Here is a 20,625-nt window from a genome sequence, read left to right on the forward strand (position 1 = left end):
ATGGTGTATCTGTACATCGTTCTACAATTCAGAGCAATTTTCACAAAGAACATCTGTATGGCAGGGTGATGAGAAAGAAGCCCTTTCTGCACTCCCGCCACTTAACAGAGTCACTTGTTGTATACCAATGCTCAGTTAGACAAGCTACATTCATTTCGGAACAAAGTGCTTTGGACTGATGAGACAAAAATTAAGTTATTTGGTCAGAACAAAAAGCACTTTGTATGGCGGAAGAAGAACACCGCATTCCAAGAAAAACACCTGCTACCTGCTGTCAAATTTGGTGGAGGTTCCATCATGCTGTGGGGCTGTGTGGCTAGTTCAGGGACTGGGGCCCTTGTTAAAGTCGAGGGTCTGATGAATTCAACCCAGTATCAACAAATTCTTCAGGATAATGTTCTAGCATCAGTCACAAAGTTGAAGTTACGCAGGAGTTGGATATTCCAACAAGACAATGACCCAAAACACAGTTGGAAATCTACAAAGACATTCATGCAGAGGGAGAAGTACAATGTTCTGGAATGGCCGTCACAGTCCCCTGACTTGAATATCATCGACAATCTATGGGATGATTTGAAGCAGGTTGTCCATCAAATTGAACTGAACTGGAGAGATTTTGTATGAAGAATGGTCAACAATACCTCCATCCAGAATCCAGAATCTCATCACAGGCTATAGGAGGACAGCGTCTAGAGGTTGTTAGATTTACAAAAGGAGGTTCAACTAAGTATTGATGTCATATCTCTGTTGGGGTGCCCACATTTATGCACCTGTCTAATTTTGTTATGATGCATATTTTCTGTTAATCCAATAAACTTAACGTCACTGCTGAAATCCTACTGTTTCCATAAGACATGTCAGATATTAAAAGGAAGTTGCTACTTTGAAAGCTCAGCCAATGAGAAACAAAAAATCAAAGAATTAAGAGGGGTTCCCAAACTTTTTCATATGACTGTATATGTTGTGGTCGAGTAAAGGACTGTAAGTTCCACCCATCTATCCATCCAGTATCCAACCTGCTACATCCTAACTACAGGGTCACGGGGGTCTGCTGGAGCCAATCCCAGACAACACAGGGCGCAAGGCAGGAAACAAACCCCGGGCAGGGTGCCAGCCCAACCGCAGTCCACCCAGTCATCCCCAAAGAAAATAAGCAAAAATGTCTGCTACAGGCATGAAAATGTAACCAAAAAGGGTTTCAAGAGTAAGAGATAAGCCATCAGGCTTGGCAGTTCCCAGAATGTTGGTCACCAGTTAGGAGCTCTCTCCGGGGGCTTTCTAACCCCAAATGGAACACATCCTTCTGGTGCCTGAGGGATTTATAGGTTGGTAGATCGGAAGGGGCAGAGTCAATTGTCAAGGGGCATCTTCTCAGTACTGCGGAGGAAACCGAAGAGGACAAACTTAGCACCAGCTACCCACATCTCGACTCACAGATGAGCCTGGAGAGTACAGTAATCCGCAGATGTGCATGCATGACAATGTTCTTTTTTTTGGGGGGGGGGGTGGATGTGGTGGCCCAACGGCCCATGAATTTTATGCTACACTAGAGGAAATACCAAATATGTGAAAAATAAGACGAAACTGCCTTCTGTTTGATTGAAAACACATCAATTTTGATTCAATTTCTGGAATTTTTATTCAATACACATCAGGAGGGTCCTTACAGTAAGAGGCTCTCAGGCCTCGAGCCGTGTCATTTAAAATTTGCATATCTGCAGACATTGTGCGTACGGCCTGGGGGCCACCTCTTAGCTGGGACAGACCAGAGAAGGTTTATTACAATATGTACACACCAAGCTGTTGTTTACCATGATGAATATAAAGAGGAGCATACAGTGTAGTTTACAAATTAAACACAAACATTACAACGTCACGCTTCTGAATAGGCTTTGATGAGAACTGAGAAAAGTCATTCTTAGAAATGTAACATACAACAGACCCAAAAGATACACATTCTATGTAAGTGAGGACACAAAGATGACACCGCTGTCAAGTGAGAGAGGATCCCGCACTGGAGTATGATGATCACCTTGAAATATCATTATGGGTAGAGAAGAGTAATCAGGGGCAGCAATGCCCTGTTGGTGAGAAAGGGGTCCACAGTGGGATATCTGAGACCCTGCTACCTGTTACAGACTGCGGGTAGGATGCTGTTGGTGTTCATGACTCCAAATTGGGGTTGAGTCGTGAGTTGCCGCCGTTGGGTCGCAAGTCACTGTTGGATTTAATGAGAATGGGTCGTGGATGATGTGCGAAGTGGGTTGTCCCGGGTTGATTAAGCAATCGGCTATGAATCTCCATATTTGCAATAAGTGTATCTGGTCACACGCATGTGCATGGGAAACAGCTTAAGGGCTTGGTTGTTGTTTTGAGACATGAGGTGGTGCTTCATAATAACGACCCCTCTTCTTCCTCCTCTGCAGAAAGGAAGACTGACACCATTCTACCTTGGATGTCACTTTCAGGGTCTGTCAACCTGGACCCACCTCTTCCTCCCAGAATGCCTAATAAATGGAAGAACTATCTTAGTCTGCCTGAGACGGTACTTGGAAAGACTCGTTTTGTCTTTAAAATGCTTTTTTGTTCCTTTCAAACATTTACAATTATATTGGGTGTCCCAAAACACTCTCTTTTGACTTGTCTATCTTTCACAATATATAATGTTTATTAGTAGAGTGAGGTACAGAAGAACACACCTGGTAACGGCCAAAACCCTGAAACATTGGGTTTGTAACTTTTATTATTATATTTCCTGCACAGCATGGAATGTACTTTACTTTTCTGTACATATACAGTATCTGTGGCACGTGCATTTTAAATAAATAGGTAATGTGCTCACGGTTTCAGGAGGGGTGACGGAATGGCTCTGGAGGCAGATGTGGAGTTGGGGATCCCATATCCATGAGTGCACGTGTGGGGATTGACACATTACCTCATTAACGCTGGAGCCATGATTGCCGCACCTGCGTCCTGCATGGTTTTAAAGGAGAATTGAGATGTGAGAGAAGGACGACAATGAAACGAGAGAACCGAGAGTGAGCAATGTATCGGGTGCCTGAGCCAGCTAGAGAAAGACAGGAGGTAGAGCGGTCGGTAGCCTCATGGTGTAGCGAGCAATCAGCGCTACAAGAGGGGGATCGTGACCGGCTGATTTAATGGAGGAGCAGGTACGATGGTGGTGGAGTCCTCCTTAGTGATCTGGAGGATGCCAGAAGAGCGTGAAGGAAGACAGGGGGATATCCAGGCTCTGAGGGTGTCTGGCAGACGCCAATGGAGGAGCCAAATTGAGGGATGAAAAGGAGGACTGTAGCTGGCTGGGGAGACAGGAGAGAAGAAGTTGCATTGTGTTCAGAAAGAAGGGAAAAAGAAGAGCAAGGACTCGACATCTGTATTGCTTTTATTAAGGTTTTGGGATTATTTATGGAATTGTGAGTCACGGACTGTCACTTTGATTTTTGTGGATTATTTATGTTATTTATGGAAGGTCTCTTTTGCCCTGCATTTGGGACACTTTTGTGTGGTTTTAATAAAAGCACTGAATCACTTTGCACCCACCCTTTGCTGACTGTGTATGTCCACATTTGCCCGGTTCATCCTCACGTACATTATTGACTGTTCTGAGTTCAAGAGGCTCCTGAAAGGAATCAGGGACCATGGAGCTGACCCACATGAACACCTGCAGGGCATGCTGGGACTTGTAGTCCCATGAAAATAATAATACATTTTAGTTCATGGGAACTTCTGAGATTAGTAATCCTTACTTTGTAGAGTTTCAGTTTGAGGAGGAAGTGCTTCTAACAGACTATACCCTGGGTCCAGGATAAAAGAAACTGCTGAACCTCATCTAGGCGAGTTGGAGTCGGGTGTAGAAGATGGACAAAGCTCGCCTGGGAGGTATGGAGGAGAAGAAAGAGAGAGATGAAAAATTGTGTTGTGATTATGCCACTGTTGTGGAAAAGTATTTGTGAATATAAACCTTATTATACCGGGACGTGTCTGGGGTTTGGGGTGCTGCAGCACCCCCTAGTGGTCACAACTGTTATTTATAATGTACAGTACGCCTCCTATCTCCCTTTTAAAACTCAGCAAGATGTGAATGTTGACAGCTAACAAGCACTTCTGCCACTTTTGTTTTCTTGTAAATAAGAGTTGAGATCGTTTCTTGCAAAGCGTTGCCATCCCCTGCACTACCAATTTTTATTTTTTAATTTATTTTATTTTTTTAAGTTACTGCCTTTGATGACTTTAACGCGAATGCGCACCCGCTTTAATCTCAAGGCTTTCTGAAATATTCTGCGTGATGAGGCAGCTTCCATTCCTGTAAAGCCTGACGTGAAATGGCAGGGATAACGACATGACCTTAAATTTCAAACAAGTCTTTAGAAAAGGGGGGGCAGATAAAAAAAAAAAAGAATTTCTACAAATTTCTGGGAAGTCACTTAAAAAAAAAGAATAAAGAAACTTCACCGCATGATGCTTTGCGCTTTAATCAACCCCCTCTAAGTCGGCGTCGGGCTTATTGTGACTCTCTTCTAAAGGATCGGTGGGCTTTAGAGAGTCGGCTTGTTCCTTATTCTGATTGCCTGTTGCCATCTCGCCATCGCTTACAACTGCTTTGCTCTCACTGGTGCAAGCAGGTGATGGAGCTGCTGCCTCATTCTCTTTGGTGGCAGCAGCTTCGGGATTCTTATTACTGAGCAGTGCTTCTGAGCTCTCACTCTCTTTGGTGTTGGAAACATTTGTTTCAGCACCAGAGCTAAGGATTCCTCCTTCTCTCTCACTGTTATCAACGTTGGGTATCTCCTGTCTGGAAGCTCCTTCCTCTTGAGGAATTTCATGGAGAGCAGCCTGGCAGGCCTCAGCAGGTTCCTGGGCACCAGTAGGGCACTCCGCAGGAAGATCAATGCAGTGTGATATCCTGAAGGCAGCGATGAGGTCTTCCAGGTTGGTCTTTGGAGGCTCCGGGTGTTCTTCTATGGGTTCCCCAGGCTCCTCTTCCTTACTCTTTGATTTTGGGCCACGTGCTTCTGCAATTTTCTTGTAGAGCACTGACCTTTCTTCTTGCAGAGCTCGGCAGAGCTTCTCTAGTCGCTGGATCTTTAACACAAAGCACTCGTACTCCTTATCCTTGACGAGTCTCTGTAAGAAGAGAAAGCAAGAATCATGAGTGGTGACAAGTAAATGCTCTCACGTTTGCTGTCATGAGGGCTTTGTTTATGAGTTTTATTTTTCATTTTGGATTGATTTGATCAAGTTCATTATCATTCCCTTCTTGATTTTCTCTTGTTTTCGCGATGGTGTGTGGAAACATCATATGACTGGATCAACCACTCAACGGTCAGTGCACACTTCCCTGTAGTATCCGAGATTAGGATAATAACAGTGTTGGCGTGTGATTCTCTTTTTGTCTAATTCTTTTCTTTTTGATTTTTTTGGGTCACGTTTTGAACTTTATGTCTAATCAGGTGGAGATTTTGGCTATGACCTTGGCTCACTTTCTTGAGAAAGTCTCATCTCCTGATCCCTTAACTTAAAAACTCTCCCTGTCTCTTTTCAAGTCAGAACAGTATATTATGGGAGTTATTTAATCAATTTTGAAGACTGTTTGATATTTTATCATTTTAAAGTGTGATTTGAATTCTCCCACAATGCCATTTTGTTTTTCACCAGGAGACGCCATCTTGGGTGATTTTCTGTAACAGTTGCTATGCTGTTGCTAGTGGCAATGTCTACGGTCAATCTCTGGGTGCAATACCTCGATCCAAGGTTTGCAGACTACTAAAAGAATAAAGCAAAGTTTCTTGATTTCTTGAATTCCCCCTAGTTCTTCTTTCGACTTTGAATTTAATTTGTGTTTAGATACTTTGATCTCCTAGTTTTGACCTCTGCTTAGTTATTCAGATTCCCATTTATATCAGAGTATTTTCATTGCCTGGTGGCACAATAGCCTTACGAAAAATATGTGATTTTGTAATTTTGTACTATCAAAAATCTGTTAAATGTAGTTATGTTCCATGTAGCTTGTGGGTTGGAGTCCCAGGAGGTGAGGCCACTCTGACATCACTGCACTTGAGCTCTCCCACAGGGTATTGAAATTGGCTGAGAAGGCTCAGGAGTTGGGAATCATTTGTTTGTTGGAGTTTCAGAGACACTTGTGTTTTTTGTGTTGCATTTTCTGGATTTTTGATTATATCTCGCTTTGTCTGAAAGAGTCTGATTTTTTGGGGGGAATTGTTTGCTGTGGATTGCTTTTTTGACAACTTCCTTTTTACCTCTTTTTGCTCTTTTGAGCGTTTCCTTGAATTTTGCTATGTTTATTAATAAATCCTTCATTCATTAAGATTCTTTGTTTTCCCTTTTACTACAAGTTGAAGTTTACGGTGGCCCTTCTCTTGTGGAGCTTTTGTTACATTTTAGTGATATTTCGAGTTGTTTTGCTCCAGTTGAAGCCTGCAGGTAGCCTTAGAGGCCTAGCTGAAGTCAGGTGGGCCTCTGCTGGACACTACCTCAGTAAAGTCTTGTTTAAATGAATTTGGTCCTGCCTACCAGTACAATACTAAGAATCTCTTTCATGCACCAAATACTCAACTACCAGAAAAAGGATCCAGAAGCCATGATGCCAGGGTGGCTCCGCCTCTTGGGGTTCCACCAAAGAACAAGAAACATAGGCATTTAAAAGGACGGTAGGCAATAATAGTCATTAGTCTCAACTTAACCATTGTCTTGAACAGGGTCACTGGGGTCTGCTGGAGACTATCCCAGATAATATGGAGTGCAAGGTGGGGAACAAACCCTGGACAAGACACACACACTAGTCACACACTAGGGACAATTTATAAATGCCAGTTCTTCTAACCTGCATGTCTTTGGACTGTTGGAGGAAATTAGAGCACCTGGAGGTAACCCACACAAACACGGAGAGAACATGCAAACTTCACGCAGGGAGGACCCGGGATGTGAACCCTGGTCTCCTTACTGCAAGGCAGCAGCACCACCACTGCGCTACCATGCTGCCCCACATAAAAATAGAACTCACAGAAATTATGTAAAAATATGGTACATAACAACTTTAAAAAAATTACGTACATGCATTTAGACTGATACATAACACTGTTTATTGCAAAATGACAATAACACATAAACATGTTTCTCATGACATGTACTATTTTATTGAATTGAGTCATGATTTTTTTTTTTTTAAAAAGGAGCTTATTTATGAATAATTTATGTAAAAAGTCACCCATAAACATATACACAAAAACTCACCCTTTCATTGAATGTTTTCCTTACAAGCAAGTTAGCCTTTACCCAATAATAAAATTAACATTAAAAAATGAATGAACTGAAATGAAGTATGGTATACTGGAATTCACATTCTGTGCAATTGATACCCGCGAAAAATGGAAAACCTAATAGTCGTCCCGTTACTTACCTCTTCAATCATATCCAGGAGTGCTTTGTTGCAGCTCTCAAAGCGAGTTCTCCACAGCGTGGTTTCTTTTTCTAACTTCCCCATTTTCTTTGTCATCTGTGGAAAGAAAGAATCAATGAATACCCTTAGTGAAAAGTTGCGTTAGTTTATTAAGAATATTTTCACGTTTTGACGCTTGGTTGTTTTTGGAGGGTCCAATGCAGTCTCCCAGGTTAGTTTAGAGTGGGCTTGTATTGGAAGCTCAAACGTTCTGTTCAGGCAGGATTAGATTTACACTAGAAGGATGTGGTAAAAGTCATCATTACCAGAGGACGTCTGTAATTTTAGTTCTATCCGAATCACTCAAGTCAGTAATTTTTTACGAACTGAACATATTTCAGTAAAGATCGCAGAGCCTCCTTTTAGCTTCTATAAAAAGACTTACAAAAATAACCCCAGGTTAAAGACGTCCTACGGGAATCAACATGTTAGTAACATTCTGCCATTTTCCTGACAGAACAGCATTTTCCCCCAAAGATTTTAAGAGGTTTTTGCAGAAAAATGTCGGCAGTCGAAGAAACATAATAGGTGCGACCCACATCATTTCCTTTAGTCCACTGCAATGTGAACGCACACTCCGACAGCTTATCACAGCGACTCTCCATTGTTGTCTGTCCTGTAGCAGACACTAGAGATAAGTCCATTACTGATGGTGTCCTGTCTTCCTGCAGGTCTTTTGCCATAAATATGACCGTATTGCAGAATTTGAGGAATTCTGTTGGTTGTCATGTGTACTACACGTCCAAAGTACGATGACCTTCTCTTCTGGATCATAAATGTTACATCACCTGAGCGCCTGATGTTTTCGTCCCATAAACGGTCTTTTCTAGATTCATCTAAGTACTGCCATTTCAGAAACGTGTAACTTTCTCTCGTCTTCTTGTTTCACTGTCCATGTTTCTGCATTGTAGAGCAAAATGGAGAGAACAAGAGTTTCATAAACTGAGATTGTTTGCTGGCTAATATGCTTAGAATTCCACACGTGATTTAGAGCACAAGCAGCACCTGCCGCCAGTCCTACACGTCTGTCTATATCATCTTTGTACTCCCCATCACTTGGGATGACTCCGACAGGTAAACAAACTTGTCTACCTGATTCAAGTGGACACTCTCTAGATCTATAGTTATTTTCTTTACTTTTCTGCTAATGACTTGCATCTCTGTCTTTGCTTGTGTTTACTGTCAGTCCAAATCGTTGACTAAAACTATTTAAATCAGACAATGTAGCTTGCAGTTCGTTGTCGCCGTCTTCAAGGAGTGCGGTGTCGTCTGTGGATCTGAAGTCGTTGGATATCGACTCACAACGATCCACTTCAAACCAATAGCGGTGCTGGGATTTCATATTAGGGTGGGCCTAATGTTATTTTTTTTACTGTAAAATATACAATCATTAAAAAAAATATAAGCCCAATCATACTAAGGTAAATATTGTTTTCTGCATGTCTAATTTGAATGGTTATTGTTAACGCTAATTGAAATCCACTTATAAATGGTGAAGATAAATTGACTTCCTACCTTCTGTTGATATGTATTTTGATATATGGCCAGTAGTTTATCCCGGCCAATACCCCCAGGCCGCCAGATGGAGCCCTCCCTGCAACATGGAGGTGCCCCGAATTCCAGCAGGGCCTCATGGACCTTGGAGTTTTAATGCACAGCCCTGCTGGATACCATGGGGGCCGCCAGGGGACGTTGCAGGGAGGCCCAGAGACTTCTATTTGCCTTATAGCCCGGAAGTACTTCCCAGTCGAGGGGACAGAGGAAATGACATACTTCCGGGCTGAAGAAAAGGAGTTTTACCCGACCCGGAAGTGTTATAAAGTCACGTGGACTGAGGGGCAGAAACACTTCCGGGTCAAGAAGTATAAAAGGACTCTGGGAGATCCCAGCAGTGAGCCGAGTGGGGAGGAAGGGTGACTGAGCTGCTGGGAGATGTGGAGGATTATTGATTATTGTGATTATTATTATTGTTTATGAGTATTGTGGAGTGGAGGGTGCTTAGTGCACGTGTTTGTCCAAATAAAATAATTTATTGGACTTTTACCTGGTCCAAGGGTTCAAGGGGACGACAGCGCCCCCTATCTGTCACAGTATGTTGGTTGTTATCTGCTCATGCACGCAGTGTCCACCCCTATGAATCTGCCGTAGGAAGTCGTGGAATAGTCGGAGTGAGTCGTAGGGTAAGTCACATTATGCGCGTGACATTTGCGGGAGTGTGCTGCCAACTGCCGACACATTTAAATGAAGGCTACATGTGAAAAATCACTGGAAAGCTTGTCTAATGTGACATGGACTTAAGATGTAAGGGCAAGCTCTGTGTGTGTGTACATTTGTGAGCAGACAAACAATTAGCGTACAATGAGAGTACAACGCCCAGTGACAGCGGGTGTCTTTGACTGTGCAAACAGAACAGAGGCTCGTCCGTCTGATATCTTGTGTTTGTCGTACCACAGCAGAACTGAAAAAGGAAAACAAAAAGGCTCAGTCTGTGGCCAAACCTGCCATTCCTGAGAAGTCTTCATACAACCACTGGCACTGTTATTGGCTATTGGAGTTCAGCAAGCTCGTGATACTTTGGAAATGTGAAACTGTGCTATAAAGTCCGCATGGCATCATGTTATTTGTCATCCCCTGTGATTCCTAGTTGTGTAAAGTGACATCATTAAGGTGACGAGATTCTGCAAGTTCAACATCCACTCCGACTAGAAGTCGTGTAAAGTACCACCAATGTAAACCACTGGAATGGAGGCGACCATTTTTACTCACTGAAATAGATCTGCAGTTTGGTCTAGTGGTTAGGATGTCTAGATTGTACACCACAAGGCTGCTTGTTGTCGTCTGCTGAAACACTGTGTCCATCTGCTTGTAGCAGTGCTACTTAAAATTGCCTACAACTCCCAGCAGCCTTGGCAGTATTACTCTGTTGGGCAGATTCATAGGGAGCAGGGATTGTTGGGAAGAAGGTTAATTAAGCAGGCTCTTTAAAAACAATCCAAAAAGATGCCAAGAGGATCGCGATCAAAACAGCCTGTATCTGTCTCTTCACATCTCACACTCTATTGGATGACAACTGCAACTACCACCGTCGATTTCAGTTTCTTCTGGATGTATGTGCTTGTCCTGCACCTGCTTGTCTGTGTGCTTTCATTTTGGTTGGATACATCTTTATCTGGGGAACGCTCCCAATTATGCCAAATCTTCACACTGCAATGGGAACCTGGTAGGACAAAACTTTACATTCCTATCAGAGGGTCATTCACAGGGCTTACCGTTCCACACATCGTCATCTGCACCCGCTGTATTCAAAAGACTCGAGCTGTGGACCCCCAGAGCTCCACTCCATTGAGGAGGTTGTCCCTTTATGTTATATGTGTCAGTGATAACATCTGGTTACACGATAGGAGAGGGTTATCTGACTCAGGTCAAGTAAACCAAGTGACAAAAACCTGCAATCCAATTGGCTGTCCGGCAGAGCTACTGAATCATGGAGCTGTGGAGGGCTGCAGCTGGACTTGTCTTGTTGTACTGGACTCTGTTTGGACTTTTATTGTTAGTGCTAAATGTTTATTGAGGAGAGTCTGTGGTTTTGTTCAGTTTCATGTAAATAGTATATGTAAATAATTATTGCTGATGGGGAACTGGGGAGGGCTTTTGCGTACGCGATTTTGTGTAATATTTTTTTTCTCCCTATTATTTGATTAATATATTCTTTATTTGATGAACCCAGCCACAGGGGATGCAGAAGCCAGTGTGTTTCTTTGTGCGAGTCCCAAGCCCAGATAAATAGGGATGGTTACGTCAGGAAGGGCATCTGGTGTAAAATTTTGCCAGATCAATTTGCGGACAGCAATACAGAAAGATGATCAGCTGTGGCAACCTCTAACAGAAGCAGCCGAAAGAAGAAGAAGAAGATTCTTTTTTCATCGATACATTGAGCTGCTTATCAATGTCTCTGTGTGGGAGTGAATGTGTGCTGGGTCAAGGCTGGGTGTGTTCCCTGGGTCCCTGTAATAAAATAAATAAATCAATGTCTTTGGATGGTGTGAATATTAGCATCCTTATGACCGCTACAGGCTTGTGTTGCTACTGTACAAAACTATTTTTAACCCCTTGTAGCACATCCCGAACTTGTAAGTCACCTTGGACCATGGTTAACCCCGTCACAGAATTGGAGACCCCGGGTTTTGTACTCACTTTATCCATCTCCTGTTTGAAACTTGCAAACACTTCGTTGCTCTTGCCCAATGTATTCTGGAACTCTTCAAACTTCTCCGAGTAGAGGGAAAGCTGCAGGAGAAGGAGCGAAGGCATGTTAGTCCGTGTGACGTCTGCACGTCACTTTATCAGATGTTTAAACTTTTAGTGTTAGCAACATCCAATGAAGTAAGCACAACCACTCTCTATTCTGAAAGCTGTCTTGGGGAGGATGCATCTCATCTTCAGTCCTCATGACCTCATGTCTGGGTCAGTCAGGCAGTCAGTATGGGGGCTTTGAAGTATAAACCATAAATAATAAATGCTTTATAACACCATATCACAATTTGTTAGTCTCCTGGCTTGGTCTTTAAATGAAGCTATTGCCTTCTGGGTATCATTGCACTTGTGACACTCATCTTCATCCACAAAGCAGCAGCCAGTGCTTCTCTTAAAATCTGCCATCCAAGGAGGTAAGTCATCAGGACTTGAGACGTTTAGCCTGCACAAGGCGCGAGTTGACAAACCTGTTAGTCGCACATCGTTTGTGGTCGTTTGAGGCACACAAGGTGCACCCTGAGACGTAATAGGAGAGTGAATTCATCTATACTAATAAAAGGCAAAGCCCTCACTGACTCACTCACTCACTCACTGACTCACTGACTGACTTACTCACTCATCACTAATTCTCCAACTTCCTGTGTAGGTGGAAGGCTGAAATTTGGCAGGCTCATTCCTTACAGCTTACTTACAAAAGTTAGGCAGGTTTCATTTCGAAATTCTACGCGTAATGGTCATAACTGGAACCTCTTTTTTGTCCATATACTGTAATAGACTGCAGCTCGATGGCTGTGGGAGGCGGAGTTGCGTATCGCGTCATCACGCCTCCCACATAATCACGTGAACTGACTGTGAACGCAGTAGGAAACAAAGCACGGTGTAAACAGTAAGTTTAAATTAAGTTTATAGAAATGCTCCCGCTGCCGTTTGCAATACCATATTTGCGACGTACAAGTTTAATGAGAAGACATGAGGTATAAACGAGACTTTGGATCACTTTGTAACGGAGTTAAAATTGCTGTAGCGAGAAACTTTTAAGTGCCACGTCTTAGCTAACATTAAATAAAGCCGTGGACATCGCAACATCACAGAAGAGAGTGTATGTGGATGTGTATATATATATATATATATATATATATATATATATGTATGTATATGTATATATGTGTATATGTAGATATATGTATATGTAGATATGTGTATATGTATATGTATATATATGTTTACATAACCTCTTTAACACACTACTTCTCTGCTGTGAAGCGCGGGTATTTTGCTAGTTTAAAATATAAGCATCTCTCAAATAAACTCACATTAAAACGTGAGCTACAGCTCTGCAACTACTGCACTCTATTGGTCACCTTCATTACAGACTTGATGATTACACTCTGGAGTTTGCATGTTCTCCCCATGTCTGCGTGGGTTTCCTCCTGGTACTCTGGTTTCCTCCCACAGTCCAAAGACATGCAGGTTAGGTGCATTGGCGATTCTAAATTGTCCATAGTGTGTGCTTGGTGTGTGTGTGCCCTGTGGTGGGCTGGCGCCCTGCCCCGAGTTTGTTTCCTGCCTTGCGCCCTGTGTTGGCTGGGATTGGCTCCAGCAGACCCCCGTGACCCTGTAGTTAGGATATAGCGGGTTGGATAATGGATGGATGGATGGATGATTACACTCTTGACATTCGTTCACTCCAGACACCCTAAAAAAAGTTCTCCATAGCTGGAAAAATTCACAACGAACACTGACATTCCATCATTTGCATACACTAGTGAGTATGCGGTAAACAGGAATCATGGGTAAATGTTTAGATATAATCGTCATACTTCAGTTTCATTGAAGCCTGTTCAGGCCCAGCCAGAACATGGAAAAGCTTGGGCTGCTGCTGGAAGAGGAGTTGGTGAGACCAGCAAGGGGCTGCATACCCTTCGGCCTGAATTTTGGATTCCAAAGCCCCAGTGCAGTGACGGGAACACTGTGTGCTGTGAAAATGGCGCCATCCTTTGGATAAGATGTAAAAATCAAAGTCCTGACTCTCTGTCGTCATTGAAGATTTCTGGGCATCTTTTGCAAAGAGTTGCATGTATCCTGGGTAAATTACCCACCACTGCCTAGTCACTCTGCCCCCCCAGTCATCCCTTGTCTCTCACTGGCTCACTAATACACCACTTCACCAGCTAACAGTTCATGTGTGGTGAGTGTATGGGTGCAATAATGGCTGCCGTCGCCTCATCTACACATTAGCCGTCTTCTATGCGGTGGTGTGCTGGGGAGGCAGCATAAAGAAGAGGGATGCCTCACGCCTGGACAAACTGGTGAGGAAGGCAGGCTCTATTGTAGGCACGGAGCTGGACAGTTTGACATCTGTGGCAGAGCGACGGGCGCTGAGCAGACTCCTGTCAATCATGGAGAATCCACTGCATCCACTTAACAATATCATCTCCAGACAGAGGAGCAGCTTCAGCGACAGACTGCTGTCACCGTCCTGCTCCACTGACAGACTGAGGAGATCGTTCCTCCTCCAAACTATGCGACTCTTCAATTCCACCTCGGAGGGGTAAATGTTAACATTATACAAAGTTACTTTCTGTCTGTTATACCTGCATTGTTATCACTCTTTAATTTAATATTGTTATTATCAGTATGCTGCTGCTGGAGTATGGGAATTTCCCCTTGGGATTAATAAAGTATCTATCTATCTATCTATCTATCTATCTATCTATCTATCTATCTATCTATCTATCTATCTATCTATCTATCTATCTATCTATCTATCTATCTATCTATCTAATCCTGCCAACTACACTATCTATCTATCTATCTATCTATCTATCTATCTATCTATCTATCTATCTATCTATCTATCTATCTATCTAGCGGTGGTTGAAGGAGCTCCACACTCATTACGTAAAGCACTTTGAGTCGTGAGGAAACCGCCATATCAATAAAAAGAATTATTATTATTATTACATTAGACTAGGGGGCTTTGCCTCCCCCCCCCACTTCGCTCGCCAACCCCCAGGCCTCTTTGTGGTTCTGCCTCTCGCGTATGAGGATGCGGATGTACAATTTAAACAGATTTTTATTTTCATGAGAATTGTTACATATGCATCAACACAACGTGTAACTGCCCGTGATTGAATTTCGTTTCTTTCTCTCTATTAAATAAAACGACTTTTTCGAATGTTTGGCTCTGAGATTTGTTGTCTTTGCAAAAGCTATTCTAACAGGAAACTGTTAACATTTTAATATGAATGGCATTTCAAGGTCTCCTTTGTTGTGTAATGTTATCCCCTGTAGATGTACTACATTACCTTTCTTGGATACATCCATCTTTCTACAGTAATTCATGCGTTGTAAGCAGGGCCGGATTTATATGAAAAGAGGCCCTAGGCTATTCCACTTATGAGGCCCTTTCACCTTCCATTTTTAAGTTTGTAAATTACATGAGAGATAATAAAATTTTGCTAACAATTTGAATGTAGGCCCCTCTTGATCTTGAGGCCCTAGGCTGAAGCCTAGTTAGCCTATAGGAAAATCCGGCCCTGGTTGTAAGACTGGACGTTGTTAACGGTTGTAGATATTCTTAGGGATGTTGTAAGTTGTTGTGTTCATCTTCCGCATGATTACCACCAACTGTTTCATCACAGTATATTGATACGCATTTAACCAATTTGCCGTGTAACCGATCAACATTTTTAGCGTTAATTCGTTTGACTTCCTCGTTTCTCAGTGCTAGGATTGCCCATGTACTCATTTATAATGCCTCGTGATGAAATTCTTCAATAAGATTTGGAAATGATACGTCTTCTTTAATTGGGAACTTAAAGTGAGGAAAACGTTAAAATGTATAAGAGCTAAGAACGCAGGAGGTGTCTGACAAAAGCATTCACACTAATGAGAGTTGAGAGGACTGTGGTCTTGTTTGAAAATGTTTGAGAGGACGGCGTGACTTGAAAAAATCCCAAGGCAAAAGTCTCGTCTCGCGGGACTTGAAAAAAATCTGTCATCCAAAAAGTCTCGTCTCCAAAATATCTTGTCACATCGAAAGATTTTTTTATATAATTGATTATGCAAATTAGTTCAAGGGCCTAAATACAATCTATATGGTTACAGTTTATGGGGCTGCATAGTAAAACTGTAACGGTGCTGTCACCATCACTGTAAGCTACCTGGTAAGCAAGCTGGCAGGTTAAATAGAAAGGCACCCTCAGCAACTTGTTTGTATTGCTTATTTTTCACTAAAGTGATACGGATAAGTTTTTACAGAAATGTGAAATGCAAAAAAAGTCTGCCAAGATGCTTTGTGCTTTTTGCAGCGTCACCCCTGAAGCAGGCATTTGTCTCGGAGAGTCCTGCAGGACGAGTCGGCGGTGATCATTCCACTCACCCACTCATACCGCCCTTCAGCACAGACCAGCGAGAGCTGACCAAACCACCGATGTCATGCACTGGGCAGAATTTGAAGTCAACAGGTAGGTGGTATTCATGTTGGTTTATTAGGTCACACCTGTCTGTTTAATTATAATTATTTTTATTAACTTTACAGATTCAGGACAGATACTGAGACACGATCGTATCAAATTTAAATCCCTCGCCAAACAGACCTGAGACACTTTTAACACCAAATCATTTTTAACGTCCCGACTTTTCTTTAGCATCACTCCAGCAGATTTGCACCCCATAGACGGCGCCTATGGCGATATGGAAAAATTAGAAAAATGAACGCCAATGCCACGTAATGGCAGGTGGCTTTGAAATGCACCGGTGCCGTTCAGACACTCAAAAGTGTGCTGAGAAGTTCTGAACTGGTTTATATGAAACGTGAAGCTTTTAAAATCAAAATATTTTTGACAGCTTTTAAAGGTTGTATATAAATAAGGCACTGACAGTGTGTGTCATTTTTATGGTTCACACATAACTTCCTTGTACAGTATTGCTTTTTTGTAATGTTAATTAAAATGTGACGTGACAATGCCACCCAGTGCAATCGCCTTGCCGCCTCACCCCACACGCCAGCTCGGCATCACACTAAGCGTGTGCAGGTACTGTGTGCCAGGAAACGGTGCCAGGAAAGTGCCCTGCGTGTTCAAATCCACGCTGCACCTCACTGTTAGCGGGATCTCCCCCTCAAGTTAAATTCCAAGAACCTCACAATTAGCCTTACGCACTCCAGGCCGCTCATGACGACTGGGTGGCCTCATTCAAAAAAGGCCTCAAGTTTGGTGACATGAAGAGCAACGAGTTTGAAAAGAGCGCCGCCGAGAGTCCAAAAAAAAGAGGGTGCAGAACTAGGATTTCAGATGAATGAAAGGGAGCGGCTGAGTTAGTCTTAAAAAAATCAAAAGAGAAATAAAATTACAATCCAGTGCTGAATCAGCAAAGACGCCGTTCCTTCATGACACAACATGCTTTGTAGAGCCGGGAAAGACTTGTGGGATTTTATAGGCGTTGTTACTCAGAGCGGACATTTTCAAAAAATACCAAACCAAAATCCCCAGGAATTTCATCCACCTCAGGCCAATGCCTTTCTTTCTTTCTTTCTTTCTTTCTTTCTTTCTTTCTTTCTTTCTTTCTTTCTTTCGTTCGTTTATATAATGATACCACGCCTTTCTTCCTGACTAATAATACAATATAAAACCTTTTTCCTTTTCTTTACAAATATTTTGTATCCTTCTATTATTTTCTCCCTTTGATAATAAAAAAAAATATGTCAAGTCTTATTCATTTTCTAATATAGTGTCTTATGTGTTTTCTTTCTTTCTTTCTTTCTTTCTTTCTACTATAAATATATGATTACTTTCTTACTGACTAATAATAGTCCCATTTATAAGCATTTTACAAAGATTTAGCATCCTCCTGTTATATTGTACTTAAATAATAAAGATATAAATATATCAAGCCTTATTGCTTTTCCAATATAGTGCCTTACATATACATCTTGCAGTCTTCTTTCTTTCTTTCTTTCTTTCTTTCTTTCTTTCTTTCTTTCTTTCTTTCTTTGTACTATATAATTATATAACTACTTTCTTACTGACCAATAATATTAAACATTTTCCTTTTCTTATATAGTGCCTATAGGTTTTGTATCCTTCTATTTTATTTTACCTTTGATAAAAATATTAACAAGCTGTTCTCCTTTTCTAATCTAGTGCAGTACATATGCATTTCTTTCTTTCTTTCTTTCTTTCTTTCTTTCTTTCTTTCTTTCTTTCTTTCTTTCTTTCTTTCTTTCTCTGCTCCATGTCACAATTTAAGAAGCTCATTTGTGTGTCTCATTGATCCTGGGGTTTGTTACCTTTCTTTTCTGAAAGAGAGACAAGTCTTTCATTGTTTTCTGTTTTGTTTTAGGATTCAGCCACTTTTAATTGTTCTTAATTCTATTTTAAATGCTTTGGATTTGTATTTTAACAAGTCTGTATTTATCTGTGGACAGCCTGATCCGAGGGGCAATAAGAGTGATAGCAGGATTGCCAGTTCTTTTGCTGGGCCTGGCAGAAATGGCTATTTATTAGTTAAGAAAAGAAAAAAAAAATCAATAATCAAAGAGAGATTAATTTAGGTAAAATGTTTACTGCCTTAGTAGAAGCAAGAGTGTTTCTTGATTATACATTTTATAAAATGAATTTTAGCCTGCAAACTTTTGTTAACCAGTGGTGTATAAATGAAGCAGTTTGTACAATCAAGAATGAGGAACTCTGTTTTTTGTTTGCAATTCTAACATTAAGTTTTGGAAATAGTGTTTTTTTTAAATATCTTTTTGAGGATTCATGACTGTAAAGATAGGGCAGCATGGTGGTGCAGTGTGTAGCGCTGCTGCCTCGCAGTTGGGAGACCTGGGGACCTGAGGTTCGCTTCCCAGGTCCTCCCTGCATGGAGTTTGCATGTTCTCCCCGTGTCTGCGTGGGTTTCCTCCCACAGTCCAAAGACATGCAGGTTAGGTGGATTGGCGATCCTAAATTTGCCCAAGTGTTTGTGTGTTCCCTGTGGGTGGGCCTTGTGCCCTGTGTTGGCTGGGATTGGCTCCAGCAGACCCCTGTGACCCTGTAGTTGGGAGATAGCGGGTTGGATAATGGATGGATATATTATATTATATTACTGTGGTGGGTTGGCACCCTGCCCAGGATTGGTTCCTGCCTTGTGCCCTGTGTTGGCTGGGATTGGCTCCAGCAGACCCCCGTGACCCTGTGTTCGGATTCAGCGGGTTGGGAAATGGATGGATGGACTGTAAAGATTGAGTTTGTTTCTTGTAACAATTGTTACTGAGTAATAAAGTGTATATTTAAAGATCAATTCTATCTTTCTTTCTACTATATAATTATATAACTACTTTCTTACTGACTAATAATATTAAACATTTTCCTTTTCTTATATAGTGCCTATAGGTTTTGTATCCTTCTATTGTATTCTACCTTAAATAATAAAAATATTGTCAAGCCTTAATTCTTTTCCAATATAGTGCCTTACATATGCATTTTTGCAGTCTTTCTTTCTTAATATCGGCTCTTCTTTATCACACTACCAGTCAACAGTCTGGACACACTCAGACATTTTCATGTTTTTGATAGAAATTCCTTCCTTTTTCCAACAAGATAGCCTTAAATTGATTTAAAATTGAGTCGCTCCTCGTGTTTCTAATGGCTATCACTGCTTGAAATGACTCCTTTTTTAATTGATTATTCACATCAGGCCCGGGGCCATTGGGACATGTATCTGTACTAAGCCACCCACTAACATCATGTCAAGCCCCCAAGTCCGGCACGCTGTTACTTGTTGCTTAATTTTGTCCCACCTAGTATTTCAGACGCCCCCCCTCCTTATCATTTCAGTCGCTCTGGAGTTGGGGGGCTGATTCCCATTTGAGTGCAAAGCCCCGTTTTCCGTGTGCCTGGACTTCTCCTTAGTTAGCTATTCGAGAAGCCTTCCTTTTCCAGGCTGGTTAGATCATCCAGTTTTCTCTCAGGGCTCCTTTGTGTAAAATCTTCCGTTTCTTGGTAATCTGCCGCATGGCACAGTCGTCGTTCTGCATAAAAACGGCAGACGGAGAAGGCCGCTTCATTGTGGCCGTTTGTCAACTGAACTTTAGGAACGGCAGCGCTTCGCAACACAAGCAAACAGAACAACGGGTGCCGGCAGTGCTAACGCAATTACAAAGGTTTCTCTAATAACCAATTAGCATTACAAATAACTAATAACAGAGAAGCTAAGGGCGTTCACCATTAGGAGCGACTAATGTAAATGGGGCTGTGCAGCCGTGTGGGAATAATAAATTAAAACTCGGCCTTTTCTAACAGTAGCAGGCATTAGCTTTTTAAATCAATTCAATGGCATTTTGCATTGGATCACAAGTATGGATATCTCTGGGGGTGCCCTGATTTTTTGACTGGTGGTGTTCATCTCGAGCTCTTCACAGTACTAAACTTTTTAACTCTTTTATTCTTTTGTTTTTTTTTTTCGTCCACCCTGCTGTGCTTCACAGCGTTTGGCCCTTTCCAGTAACTCTTTCATTTGTTTTCTTTTCACTTTTTACACGCGGACCCACTGAATCGAGTTTAACGTCACAGAGATGTTTGTCCATCCCGGCACAATTAGTAAGCCAAGAGCCCCCCCCACAGGTGTTGCACCAATGTCTGCCTGGGCTCTCCCACGCACACGCACACACACACACGGGATCAATTACAGCATACAGCAGCCCACCACGCTTGCGTAGCAGTAGCGTCCGCTGGAGCATGCGCCGTAAACTATAAACCTGGCCTTACACTGCTGAAGTATCGCAGCGATTTGTATGTTGCGTTAAATTAAATTTAAAACAAAGCAAGCATTCACCTTCATGTTGTGATCAAGGCCTTGGCTTTCAACCGAGTGGTCCTCCCTTTGCCCGACACACTCGCACACTTCACATT

At 42.1% G+C, this 20,625-nt stretch overlaps 1 protein-coding gene across 2 annotated transcripts in view; it reads right to left on the minus strand.

Moving 5' to 3' along the window:
* Positions 1-4,460: 4,460 nt before the first annotated feature.
* txlnba (taxilin beta a) overlaps positions 4,461-20,625 on the minus strand; it is an 82,542-nt gene continuing 66,377 nt past the window's right edge. For both annotated transcript variants that reach the window (XM_028820466.2, XM_028820465.2), the window contains exons 8-10: positions 11,669-11,761; positions 7,436-7,531; positions 4,461-5,142 (exon numbers count right to left, since the gene is read on the minus strand). In XM_028820466.2, the coding sequence (XP_028676299.2) occupies positions 4,489-5,142; positions 7,436-7,531; positions 11,669-11,761 (843 nt within the window). In that variant the 3' untranslated portion in view covers positions 4,461-4,488. The remainder of the gene's footprint in view (positions 5,143-7,435; positions 7,532-11,668; positions 11,762-20,625) is intronic.

This window comes from Erpetoichthys calabaricus, chromosome 15, assembly GCF_900747795.2.
Source record: "Erpetoichthys calabaricus chromosome 15, fErpCal1.3, whole genome shotgun sequence".
In the NCBI taxonomy this organism is placed as follows: domain Eukaryota; kingdom Metazoa; phylum Chordata; class Cladistia; order Polypteriformes; family Polypteridae; genus Erpetoichthys; species Erpetoichthys calabaricus.